The sequence below is a fragment of the Leuresthes tenuis genome, unplaced genomic scaffold (assembly GCF_036924035.1).
Source record: "Leuresthes tenuis unplaced genomic scaffold, fLeuTen1.0.hap1 SCAF_24, whole genome shotgun sequence".
Classification (NCBI taxonomy): Eukaryota; Metazoa; Chordata; class Actinopteri; order Atheriniformes; family Atherinopsidae; genus Leuresthes; species Leuresthes tenuis.
In genome coordinates, this window is record NW_027325378.1 from 15,877,741 (window position 1) to 15,891,741 (window position 14,001).

Genomic DNA, 14,001 nt, shown 5'->3' on the forward strand with positions numbered 1-14,001 from the left:
TATGCGTGTGTGAGACCTCAGAAGATTCTGGATTAACAAGGAGTTTACAACTGAATCAGATCATGACACCGAACACAACTTGTTTATCAAATAACTAAAGTGAAATAACTTTAAAACTTTCCTTTGAATTATTCCGTTACCAAGGAGACAGTTTGTGATTTCTGCTACCTCTTTACATGTATATTGATCAATAGTTAAAATACAAGTAAGTTAAAAGTGTTACATATGCATCTACCTAATTCTAAAAGTTGGGCGGCTCCGAACCTGCCGGGTAATTGTACTTGTCCTAAATGTTAGCAAGCATCTTTCTAGGGAGTCTCTCATTCTGGAGACTGACTCCTGCTCCACATCCTGGACTGCGGTCACAGACAGTAGTTCCTGTTCTACTGTCTGGAAGATCCACTGAAAGGGCCAATCCAATCAGAACTTCCAGCAGGTGGAGAACTGGTTTGCGTGGTGTAATGCTAAGCTGACTTAGGCTGCAGAGCAGTATAATTACCACAGCTGCAGTCCAAGAGGGTGGAGTCTGAGTAAGTCTGTCAGACAAAGGACTCACTGAGACTGAACAACATCAAGGACCAACATAAATGCAACTTGGCCAGTCTGCATGTATGGAAACACAAAAGTGGATGGGGCAGCTGAGCTAAACTGAGACTGAACTCTTGGAACCTTTGAACTAACATGCCTGCAAGTAAAAACAGGTACACCAGAATTAATTAGTGCCCAGCTGTAAATAGAGGAACGGGTTCATTTCTATTTTCCAAATCACTATGTACGGAATGTCTGTGGCCAGCTGGCCTACTAGCATTGCACAAGCCCTGCTGTATGTGTGCGTGGTGGCATGTGTCTGTGATGGACAGGAGAAGGAGCATAGGGACCTTGTGGAATCCTTCAATGGCTGGACTAAAAATAACTGTTTGCCCCTGAACACTACCAAGACCAAAGAGCTGGTGGTGTACTTCAGGAGATCTTAAACTCCAGACCAGTCAGTCTGCATTTATGGAGGGGAGATAGAGACTGTTCAGACCTGCAAATACCTGGTGGTGGTGCTGCATAATAAACTGGAGTGGTCTGCCAACGTAGAAGCAGTGTACAGGAGGGGCCAGAGCCGTCTCTTCCTCCTGAGACGGCTCAGGTCCTTCAATATCAGCAGTGACACGATGTGCACGTTTTATCACACTATCATTGAGAGCGCACTGTTCTATAATGTTGTCTGCTGGGGGAGTTGCACTACAGACAAAAACTGTAGGCGCCTGGACAAACTGGTGAAAAAGGCTGGTTTTGTTGCAGGCAGAAGACTAGACCCTCTCAGTGCTGTGGCGGAGCAACGGATCAGGAGGAAATTATATTCTGTTTTGGAAAACAATAAAACATCCTCTCGACAGCATCCTGGCAGGACAGAGGAGCAGCTGCGGCGAGAGGCTCATCTCACTGCGCTGCAGGACTGAGAGGTTCAGAAGGTTCTTTGTCCCCACAGCCATTTGTCCCCCACAGGCTTTTTAATAGTGACTGCTGAAATGTTCTTCTCAAATTTTATTTATTCATCTTGTCATTTATTATTATTATCATTAGTAGTAGTAGTAGCAGTATTACTATTATTGATGTTGTTGTTGTCTAATATACAGTCATTTTAAATATCTAAAAATTTTTGAGCTACTTGACTAATTTGAATCATGACAGATGAATGACAGTATCTGTCTATTCTACTTGCTAAGGAAATATATACAAAGACACACACACCCCAGAAATGAGAGAATAAACAAACAAATCAGTGTAAATTTATGATTATGCCCTGATTCTGTATGAGAACAAAACAGTCAGGGCTATTAGCTCTGTAGGGATCACAATAAAGGCAATCTGGTGTTACACATTATGTCTTCCCCCCATGGTGCTTCACATATTGCCTTCTCCCTATGCTGTTGCTTTTTAAACCCTCCAACATCACGTCTCCACTGCAGGGATCTTCATCAGCGTTGGGGAGCCAAGGAGGTTATCTCAGCCTATGCTTGGTTCAGCCAACAGGGGTTTCGTACTAATCACTACAAACTGGCTGTTGTGATCACCAGGAAACTAGTAGTAACATGCTAAGAACAGCCAGTGTGTGGGACACAAAGAGAGATTCCATTGTTATTTAATCTCATAGGACTACTGCAACAGGTAGACTAGAAGACAGCAAGAAAACACCTACATTTTTCAAAGTTAACAATATAAACACAAATATTTTGTTTTCATCGTCACCACGAGCAGACATAAAATACAGAAAACAACTGACCGTGTCATTGCACAACAGCAGCAGGATGGAGTTTACTATTGTTAAATATATACAGATAAGTTGACGGGAACAATAATGTGCCATAAAATTATCTCTTCTTTATCATCTATGTCACTTGTCATTTGGTCATCACATAACATCATCACATTTTCCGCCATGTCTTGGTCAAAACAGTTTCCCAGATCACGTAATGTACATTTGATTAATTTGCAGTAAAAACTCAAACAATGTGGTAGGCTAAGGTAGGCTTAGAGAGAATATCAACATACAAAACCAAGGCACCGGAAAGCCATAAGTGCAAGGACAGAGTGGTGGTGTTTAATGACACAGCAGGAGCTTATCGAGCAATATGACTTTGCTTTTCCATCTAATTTAAATGGATTCAGGAATGCAGTGAACGACAGATTAATCTTAATAGATTAGCCACACAATTTCCTCAACGTGATGTACTCTCAGTCTTTTGCCCTCAACCCATCAACATTCTTTACTTCCCATCCCTTCTCCTGTGCTGATCCCTGCACCTCTCCCATCTTCATTTTTATGTTTGTGTCACAGTTAATCTGTTGTTTCATGAAAGCCATCGTGCTATTACATTGTATTGGCACAGAGCAACCTAAAGGGCTTGCCAATGCCTCTGTGCTTATTCCTCTTTTCCATGTAAAGCAGATTAGAAGTGCAGATTGATTTGTCTTTGTCTCCTGCTGTTCAGCAGCAGCCATGGCTATTGGTAACCCATAGCGACAGTATTGCCTGGTAACAGTTAGCAGTGGTGACAACTGGGACCGCGGGAATCAGAGGTGCTGCCAGCATAAAACGTGGCAGCGAGATACACACGTGACACTCGGGATTGTGACATGTGAAGTTTAACAAGCATGTGTTAGTCACCACATATGGAACGTCTACACTAATCAGTGGCTCAGTAGCGGCAGGAAATTGCTTGGATGTGAAGAGATGGAGGGAACATATACCGCACCTGTAAACTTTTTGTGCATTTTACAGTGTTGATCACCCCTTAAAAAGGAGCTGACTATCTCTCTTACAAGAGTGAGAAATCAGAAATGCTGTTATAACAAAGAAAATTAAACTTGAGTTTGTAAGTCAATCACCAATTATCTTGAAATTCAGGTTTCAACAATTCACAATGTTATCAAGTGATTTTACACTTGAAATTAAACAAAAAGCCCATACTCATGAGCATTCTTAAAGGGTGCCAACCAGTAAATGCCCATGGTACTAAAAGGAAGAGTTCAAGCAAAATCAGCCTTCACACTCATAGGTATAAAATGTCAGCAAAAGTGCAAGACCTGTAAGATGTCTGATAAGTGTTTGGAAACCTGTGAACTCTTTTTGAGCTGTGGATGTTCACATTTTCCCTATGAATGGCACAGTACCTAATCTTATGATGTAATGACAAAAGCAAAAAGAGAAATAAACTAAATAAAACAAAAACAAAAACAAAAACAAAGAAAGAAAGAAAGAAAGAAAGAAAGAAAGAAAGAAAGAAAGAAAGAAAGAAAGAAAGAAAGAAAGAAAGAAAGAAAGAAAGAAAGAAAGAAAGAAAGAAAGAAAGAAAGAAAGAAAGAAAGAAAGAAAGAAAGAAAGAAAGAAAGAAAGAAAGAAAGAAAGAAAGAAAGAAAGGAAATTCGTTACTTGCACAGACAAGACATGTTAATAAAACTAAGACCTAAGTATACCTATATAAAAGGAGGCCGGAGGCCTTATTTCAATCTAAAGTGTAACTAACACCTAAGAGTTGACACATTGGCATACATATCTCATCCAAAAAATATGTGTGCATGTTGGGCAAAATGCCATGTGAAAACCATGACACGAGTAACATTCTTTGTGGAATAATGTTCTATGCAAGGACGAAATCAAAGTCGTAGTCTCTGGGACTGCAGTTGATCTTTCATTTTTTCCCCCTCTTTTTATAACGGATGTGAGGAAAATAACTCTCTTTGTACAGTAAAACATGGTGGAAGCTCTTTTACTAAAGAGGGGGAAAAAAGAGAAGAAAGAAAATCAGCAAACATAACACAACTAAAGAAACAGGAGACTGTTCTCAAAGAGTCTGCCACAAAATATTAGAAAGGAATGCCAATAATTATATCAAGCATACAGATGGGGTTTGTATTCTTTATTTCACTACAATGGAAATACTTTTTTTTCATTATTTTGGTATTTCAAAAAAAATATTCAGATTATACAGATCTGGCTGATTTGCATTTATGTCTGAGGATACTCAATAATTTTACAAAAAAAATGAGTAGTTTTAATAATTCTGAGCGGCAGTGTACTCACACAGACAAACACACAGGCATCGACACTGCCTGCAGCCAGCTGCATTTTAAAATCTTTCAACTGTCGGCTAATTAGGTTTTTGGCCTTTGGCTAACATTTCCCACTTGGGTTTTAAAAACGGCATCGAAGAAGGTATTAACCTATGGCTACCTAATAATGTTCTTATAAAAGGGTCACAGCTATGTCACAGATTTATCAACGGTAAAATTCAAAGCTTTGACAATCTACACCAGAGGCTGCTGTCTCTTGCATGATAAATTAAGTTTACAGAAAACAAACCTCACTTCTCTTCACAGTGGCTGATGTTATGATATGATCATTTCTAATTGGCCCATACCATTTTATTTTGCATTAAAAAATCAAATCAATTTCCTAAACAATTAAAGACAATTGTAAGACTAAAACAAGAAAAATGAATGGGGCTGCAAGTCCCTCAAACTAGGCCAACGCATCTCCGAACTGTTGGGGGAGGGACCCCCGGGGGGATGTCCTGCTGGGTCTCTCTATGTAACCTGAGCAGTAGGTGAACCCATTTGAGGTCAGGGGGTTAGACGTGGGGTGCTGTATTGTGACTGGTCCAACTTAAGAATGAAAGATGGATGAAACTGGTGCTATGTCAAGTTAAACATGGCTTTTTGACTAAACCCTTAACAAAGTCAACAAGGATGAGGTTATCTAACAAAAGAAAGCAAAAAAAAAGACTAACAAACTGCTCGTGGTTTTTCTGATCTTGGTGATCACAGCTTTGTAGCCTTCAGCAACAACAGCAACCATTGTCTCTGTCAGTGTCTCATCGATGGAGAGAAATACTAAATTACTGCTGAAAGAAATAAAGTTTCATTTCTCTGTGTAAATTATGGGCATAAAGCAGGTTATTTAGAAAAGCTATTGTGCATGATTGAAGTGAACTGTCGCTAATCAACAAACATTTCCAGCTCTTCATCTATGGCTCTCATTATTATTATTATTATTATTATTATCATTATTGATAAAAAATGCTTCCGCCTGGTGGTAGAAAAGAAAGACCACAATATCCCTGAATAAAACATATTTAGACGTCTTTGAAATGGAGTAAAGGAAGTGATATTGACTTGAACTTGAATAGAATCTTGACAATGAGCCAAGATATGTGTCGGAGGTTCACTGAAGAAGAACGGCTCAAACATACTCTGTAAACAATATATTAACACCTCTTTTGAAGCCATGAGAAAAAAAAAGTTTATTTTTGAATGTTTGATCAAAATTCATGGAAAGCTGCCACATACCAAGAAATTCTAAGAACATGAAAAACACAAAAGTGAATGTCAAGATGCTCCAACATGTATCTAACATATGGTGGTTCCTCGGTTCAGTTCTCCAGAATTTTCACATCTGACTTACAAGCTCTGGGGGTGATCAAACTAAAACTGCTGCGAAAACAGAGACGGGGGAAAGTTTTCACTCAAAAACAAGTGTAAATGCAAACATCTCCAAAAGAGATGTACAACCGTTACATTAACCAGTTTAATATCCTCCACCAGGCTTGGTGATTTTTGTCAAGCTTGTTTTGTCCAATAACAGCTATTTCTTAAATGTGGCTGAATAAACACAGCTGAATGCAAGTCTCTAGTATGACTCTGTGGTATCACGTGAGTCATTCACATGTGACAAAGTGTGCACAATCGACGTAAATGTGTTGTTTTGGGTTGGCTGACATCTCCTTTTGTGCAAACAATGTTTGGCAGGACCTTTGGCTCTGAGTAAGACAATCAAACAGTACTATGAGGGCAGGCAAAGGCATCTATTGTCTGTTGGCAGGTGTTATTCTTTCTGTTAGACACCTCCATTCACGCTGTAATTACGCCCTTAAAAGGAAACAAACACTGTTTCTTTCAAAGGGAAAGGGATGAGGGAGTGGGAGTGAAATAAAATTAGCTTTATTTAATATAAGTGTGACAGCGTTTTTTTGTGTTTTTAGTGTTTGTGTCTTTGTGTGGGAGGGTAAGAGGATTAATATCAATGAAAATGATACATGTCTTCATGTTCACATACAGTATTTAAATACCCTTTACTTTGCAGACAGTTAATATTAACATCTCTATTTTTCTTTTTTCTCTTTCCATTTTTCACACGTCTTGGGATCATATTGTATGAGTATTATATGTACACATTTGTGTGCTTTCCTTGTGATTGAGTGTGAACGAATGCTTTAGTGATACAGCACCACTTTTAAATGCGGTTTTAAAGCTGCTATTGATTGTTTCTACTGAAATTAAATTCACATAAAAAAAATGTCAATGCCCTTGACCGCATGTACTAGTAAATTGAATCTCAGCTATTCTGAAGAGGGAAGGAGTGTATGAACGCGTGTTTAGAAGAGAAGAAAAAAAGATATGGGGAGCAACAAGTTTAAGTGTGAGTGCATCTACACATGCCACTGCCAGTGTCACCAGCTATATTAAAGGGTTTATTCAAGTGTTTGTTGCCAGGAAAATGTCTTTTTTGGGGCAAACATGCTGCTTTGAGACTAACTGAACTTCATCATAAAATTTGGTAAAAGGGACAGCGTCAGCAGAGACTTTATTATGCAGAACATTAGTACAGAAGTTTTTAGTTTGTGTACTATTTCTCAAAAGGTTTCCCACGCATAGTTTTGTTAGACGGCACAGACTTGTTTCCTCATACAAATATCTTTTAAAGGCTTATACTATACACGTTACCATAATTTTCATCTCTGGAACACTTGCTTTCCTGAAATAAAACACACATATACACACACACAAACAGTAACGAACCTCAGCTTTGATCTTGTTATCTCCGAAGCAGAGATGCTGTAGGTAGGCTGCAGCGTTGGACTGCACAGAAGGGAACTGGTGTTGTAACATCTGGATCACCTCTGGCAGCTCCGGATCTCTCCACCCAAACTCTCTGCAGAGAAACAGACAGACAAAGGCACTTTGATTCCTTCACCACATTAACAAAGCATGGGGCTGACTCACAAGAGATTATGAGAAAGGAGTCCAATAAATTGCAGACTTTCTTACAGACATTCCAAAAGCTAAACAGATTCAACTACTCACTTTACTGGCTACGCAATATACACAGAGAAAAAAAAAAAAAAAAAATCAGTAAAAATCTATGAATGAAAACAGAAACAAAATTCCATGTTTCAGCCTCAAAAACTCTAAAGAGAAGGCTCCAATAGCTAAAAAACATGGTGGAACATAAATTAAGCAAATAACTCGTTGAAGGCTAGATTTGCAAAACATACTCATTTTAATCGATCACCATTACAGGAAATGGCAGCAGATAAAGATAAGGCCGGTAAGTTAAGCAAGTGGCATCTATGAACACCTATACAGTCATATGAAATAGAGGCTACACTCTCTTTCAATTCAAAGCTTTAGTCTGCAAAAATGTTGAAGACGTTTGATTCAGCTGCTTATAGAACCACCTATAGGAGTAATAACTTCAAGTAATTGCTTTCTGTATTATGTTGTCAGTTTGACACACATCATTGTGGACTATTTTGGGGCACTATATTTTACTTGATACTATACTGACTGTAAATGTGGAAGCGTCTGGTACCAGAGTATTAGAGATAAGCTTCCACCTAAGGTTGTCTCAGCTAGGGTGAGGATTGGAACCTAATCAGGAGTGACTCAGCGTAAAGATGAGCCAGCTGAGGAGGCCTTGGCATCTGTTTCAGATGGTCCCTTGATTACCTCCCATGTAAGGTGTTTTGGACCCAAGAAAAGACCCCAGTGTTTTGGGAAGATCTCTGCATTTCTTATCACCCCGATCAAAAATAGACAAGGGGCATGAGTGAAGAGCAATTTTTTAAACAAGCTGCAGTGTATTTGATGGAATCAAATCATTGATCACTGTCACAATCTGATCAATTGATCTGCTCTACAACAATGACATGAGCAAAATGCCAAGTGTCACCGATGCAATCCATATCTCATAGTTCAGCTTGCGGGGTTCACAAAGGCTTTACAACTAGGTGTGTAAGTACGACAATGGTAATATCTGTATCTAAACAGAAATACTTAGAAAGCTTTAAAATGTGTGAGGCAAACATGAAGATGATAGGATTACTATGGAGTACTATGGAGTTATTAGCACTATGCTATGTGAGTTATCTTTTACACTTTCAACCATTAGAAGTTTACACTTCTATGAACACAGTGGAGAAAGTGAAATAAATGTTTCATCCCTTGATACAGTAATGCCCAGGAAATGGTCTCCTCTATTGTATTATCCCATGCTGAAAATTGTTTTCCTTTGTCCCCAAAATTAGGAAATCATAAGTGTGTCAGAAAGCTTGAATGACTGTGTGCACACATGTGGATGTGTCTGTTGCTACAAACTACAGTAATATGTTCTCCAATAACTACTCTGCACAGTATTTCTCTGTTCCTTTCTCTGGGCTTTCAGAAAACTGTCAACTCCACGTTGAAAATTTGCGGCTCCCATCGATTGTGGTGTTAGAGGATTGATTTTGTTGTTTCTGCCTTCATGGTTACAGTTCTGTGGTAAAATGCATCTCACTGTAATCCCCATCAAGCTATCATGATTTATTCTGCCTCCTAGCTCTTTCAGCCCAAACATGAAAATGTAGCAAATATGGGACAATTGACCAGCCTGGGGAGTTAAAATTGATGGGGTAAGGGATGGTGTTTATGTGTGTGCATCCAAAGTTTTTTCGGCGGAAAATGAAGGCTTAACACGGCGCTCTCATCTCTGTCGGATCAAGAGAGTGCGGTGTGTGAAACATCTGTGAAAAGCGGCACATTCACAGGAAATAAACATGGCTCTCAAAGATAAAGCATGCTCCAGCGTGGACGGCTCTTTATCTGCAGAATGATAAGTGTTCATTCAGGCAGAAAGGAGGACTGAAGGAGGGAGGTAAAGGAGAGATAGAGAGAGGGTGGGATTCCCAAGGCATTTAGGGGATTTAGGAGGAGAGACCCTCAAACAACGTTTCTTAAATCGCACAGTCAGATACTATCAGGCCAGTTTGTTTATGGGTGTGTGGCAAGAGTAAGATAGGATCATGATGTGTGTTTATGTGGACACAACTGCCCCTGTGTCTGTTCGTACCTGCCATTGTATGCTCATGTGTGTTTGTGTGGTTGCATTTGCAAGTGTATCCATATTATTCCTTTTCTATACTTAGTATATGCATGCATCTGATAATATGTTGATGTGCATGACTATGTATGCCAGTTTGAGCGAGTGCGTAATCCATCCCCTACAGCTTTCCAGCTCTGTCAGTGTAGTTAATAGAAAGCAGAGTGATGTGCTGATAAGATAAGCATCATGGCTCGCCATTAATTAAAAACCCCTGGTAGGGATAGAGACAGAGTGAGAGAAGAAGAGCAGAGCAGAGGAAAGAAAGAGGGAGACAGTGAAACACAGAGGGAGAATAAAGAAGGAGGGTTGATGGAAGAAACGGAGCATTCAAGGGTTCACCAGGCAAAAGGAACCTGACAGGAGAAGGAAAATAAAAGTGGAATGGAAAAGGAAGAAAACAAGCCTCAGATGAGATGCAAGTCATGTCAGCACAGGTGCTAATGAGAGTTATAGCCCTGGTAGACGAACCACCAGGCGACATGTCGCTGATGTGAAACAGCAAGATGCAAACAGCTTGCAAGGGAGAGAACTGATCAAGGAGGCAATGCCAGCAAAACTTTGGGATTCACGCCAAATACCTAAACACCTTCTGAGGAATCAGCACCACAATGTGCTGCTTACACGGCAAAGTCTTTATGGAACTTTAAGATTTTATGCCTTAAACATTTATGCTCTGGATACGATCAACCAGCGTGTATAAGAAAAAATGAAATGCCACTGCTGCAGCGCAGAGCTCCATGTTCCCGGTGAGATAGGCTTGTTTGCAATTTCATGAGGCGTGCGGAGGCATGATGCAGTACGATACTTTCAGTGGAAATGCTAGGTGTGGCAGCAGAGCAGTCTTACATCGTGAGAAAAAAAAAGTGGGTGGCAGGGGGTTGGTTGGAGAAAAACGGTGGAGGCAGTGACGGTGTGATATAACTGGACAGTGGTAAAGACTCTTGTGTCATGTTAGGGCTTTGATGCAGACACATATTGCTTTTGAGAGGACATTAAGCTGATTTATATTAATTTTTTGAAGACTTACTCTGGCCCTAGCTGTGACTTCCTTCTGCTTGACCAGAACCTCTTAAATGTCTTCCTTTTGATTAAATTATTGATCTTATTAGGGGTTTCCTTTGTCTCAATAGGGAATACACATCCCTATGACTGTGTAATCATGTTAGAGTCCCTGCAACATAAATAATACTTGAACCACACACACATAAATGCGATGTTGATGGAGTTATACATCATTTTTTTCTCCTAATACAAACACTGACCAATCTTCTTATGTCACGAGACAGCTGAGCTTTTAATTGAAACCCACAATGATCACTGAGAGAAGCACACAGATAATATAATATGTTTTTCAGCCAAAACATTAAAACCATTGACATGTAAACACTTTTGACAGCAATATAATGGCAGAAGCCTCTGTTATCTGGATGATACATGAGGTGCATTTCAACCAGCAGCACCATGAACTTAAATAACTCTGATTAGGTTAAATTAGTTCACTGTGTGGTGTTGTTTAAACACTGATAGTCTAACTGTTGTGCTTATCAGCCTACAGAGTCAGTAAGAGCAGAAAACGCACTTCAGCTGTATTAACTAAAACGTTGTTGAAATTGGTTCATGTTACACATTTCTATGGGTCTTAGGGTGAAACAATTAAAGATGGCTGTTTATGAATGTTTTATTGCTCTGATTTCACTGCTTTCTTGTCACACCATCCGACCATCGCAGCTTGTGACGCACCATTTGTTTTCCCAGCTGAAGGAAGCTGTTTTGAGGTTTTTGTTCAACAACTAGTTCTGCAAAATAAAAGTGAACACATTTTTAGAGCTGTGCTAGATATCAAACGTGACAGAACTGAAACATAAACACTGAAACAAAATGTTTGGAATGCTCGACCAGTCAGAAAAGTTGAAGACGTATGGAAAGTGTGGCCATCCTGAAAGGATCAGTAATTACTTAACGTTTTTAGCAAACCCCTTCAAAATAATACAGTTAACTGAGATAAATATCAGTAATCGTGATGTTACATTTTGATGCTGTTTTATCTGAAGAAAGACACACACACACACAGTCTGTCGTATAAACAGACACACACACAACAGTTTAAGTCCGGTTTTTTTTCGCAGAGATTCATTGATTGATGCTGTGAATGACTCCATTTCCTCTCTGGTAGAAAATGATCGAAAGTGGTTGAAGTGACAGTAAATTAAGCTTTGAAAACAGGTCTGCATGTAGTACTATTTATCATGCTTAAAATGTTCTGTTGACACAGTGTTGTTTCGTGTATCTGATCTCCACCTCTATTTTCACCAACTATGATGTATAATAGGCAATGGGTTCTTTACAAATAATGATTTAGGTCTTCCGGCCCAAATCACATCCATCAGATGTGCCCACAGCACGTGAGTGACAGCTCCACACAGGAAGCCTGTCCCGCTGGCCTTAATCTGATTGGACAAGGTCTGTCATGTCTGTTAACTGATTGGAGGGTCAGGAATGGACAGACTGGTGGTGTGAATACCAAAGCAGATGCTAATTAAGACTTGAGCATCAGTCTTCATCAGTGTTCCACAGACAGGACAGAGAGAGTTAGCAAGGAGTGTAGAGAGGAAGAGCATCCCTTTCTTTCTCTGAATATGCAATTAAGGTAATTTCTCTTTCACCTAATCTAAATAGTCCTAAAGTACCTTACTTTTACTTCTCACTTTCTCGAAATCTTCATCTGTCAATCACCTTTATGAGTGGAAATAGGAAACAAAAGTTAACATGCCTAAGATTACTGTATGTTTAAAAATGGAATGGAGGTAAATCTTGCAGTGTACTGTGACGATGCACACAGTACAGTGCACATCAGATAGTGTTTGCATCTGTTCAGTATTTGCTTGCTCGTGCAAATGTGCTTTAGTGACGGTAGGAGAATGAGAAAACAGTTCCAGCCATTCAACAGATAGTAAGCAGTAACAGGATGCAGATGCACTAAAAGTATATTCTCAGGTCCTTTTAATTAAGATACTGTCCAGAGACGATAGCCAGGACTGTTGATGTGCCCTATTGGCAAATTGAATGTTCAGCAGCCAAATTTCTCACTGGCACAGAAAAAGGAACAATTTATTTCAAGCGCACAAAGAGCTACTTATTGACTAGGGGGAAGAATTTAAGGTGGACAGACCTGTTAAGTTTGTTATTTTTCATTTATTTATTTTCAAATCTCATTAAATCAAACTGAATTACATTTAAGAGTCCATTTTGTGTAGATCAAGCAGAGAATCCTGAGCTGAATGTGGGAGAGATGAATATTCATAAAAGAAGAAAAGCAGGAACGATGTGCCATGCCTACATAAATTATTTTTAAGTGCAGTTAAATAATAGTGGTCAATTACATTTTGGTGTAAGCATCATGCGCCAAAGATTGCATTCACTGACAATGACAAAAATTCTAATATCTACATGAGAAGCTGCTGAAACCGATCAAGGCAGTTAATGGATGTAAAAATCACTAAAGTTGATTCATATTGTCCACTCCAAATCACCTTTTTCAATATCTATCTGTGATCAAGATCTCACCTTTAGAGATCCTTCTCACTTGCTAGAGGGTAACCATAACTGCATTATTTTCCTTCAGTTATTGTGGAATAAATTGAAAAAAGAAAAGAAAATCTTTACCATCCAAAATGTCAATCTGGAGTCTGAATAAAAAAGGTTCTCAACATTGCTCCCTAACAATTTTGCATACTTGATCATGGGGTGATCATCAGCCACACACCCTACCATTACATAAATACACATCATCTTAAATTTAAACTGACAATAATTACATCCATATAGTTTAAAGCTTTCAAAAAATCTTGAAAAAGTAGTCAGAAAACACATGCAAACAGAACATAAGAGACAGCCACTGTGACGTCTGGATGACTTGCATGTTTGACACAAAACATGATAAATAACTTCACTATCAACAGTATTGGATTTTCTGCGTTGCCCTGTGTCTTATGGCCTTTAAAAATATTACACGTTTTGCCGATATTCCTCTTCTGCTAAAAAATTCTGAGTGGTGCTCTGGTGCATCTGAAAGCAACAAACAGCACAGCCACAGAAGAGGGGATCAATGAAAGGTGGGGGAATGAGAGAGGGTGATGCCCGTAATAGCTGGGCAGGCAAATGGATAGACAGAGATGGAGTGGATGGAGCCATGAATGAATCTCATCCAGAAATAAACAACGGACAAAAATCTGTGGTGAGTCAGCTACAATGAAAATGCTTCATCTTCTGCCACCGCCCTTTACACACACTATTACCTATTGTTCTTATGT

General features: G+C 39.3%; 1 protein-coding gene across 1 annotated transcript in view; it reads right to left on the reverse strand.

Moving 5' to 3' along the window:
* The window catches only part of ctnnd2a (catenin (cadherin-associated protein), delta 2a), a 222,402-nt gene that overhangs the window by 66,171 nt on the left and 142,230 nt on the right, over positions 1-14,001 (reverse strand). The window contains exon 13 of the mRNA XM_072378041.1: positions 7,348-7,480. Coding sequence (XP_072234142.1) covers positions 7,348-7,480 — 133 coding nt within the window. The remainder of the gene's footprint in view (positions 1-7,347; positions 7,481-14,001) is intronic.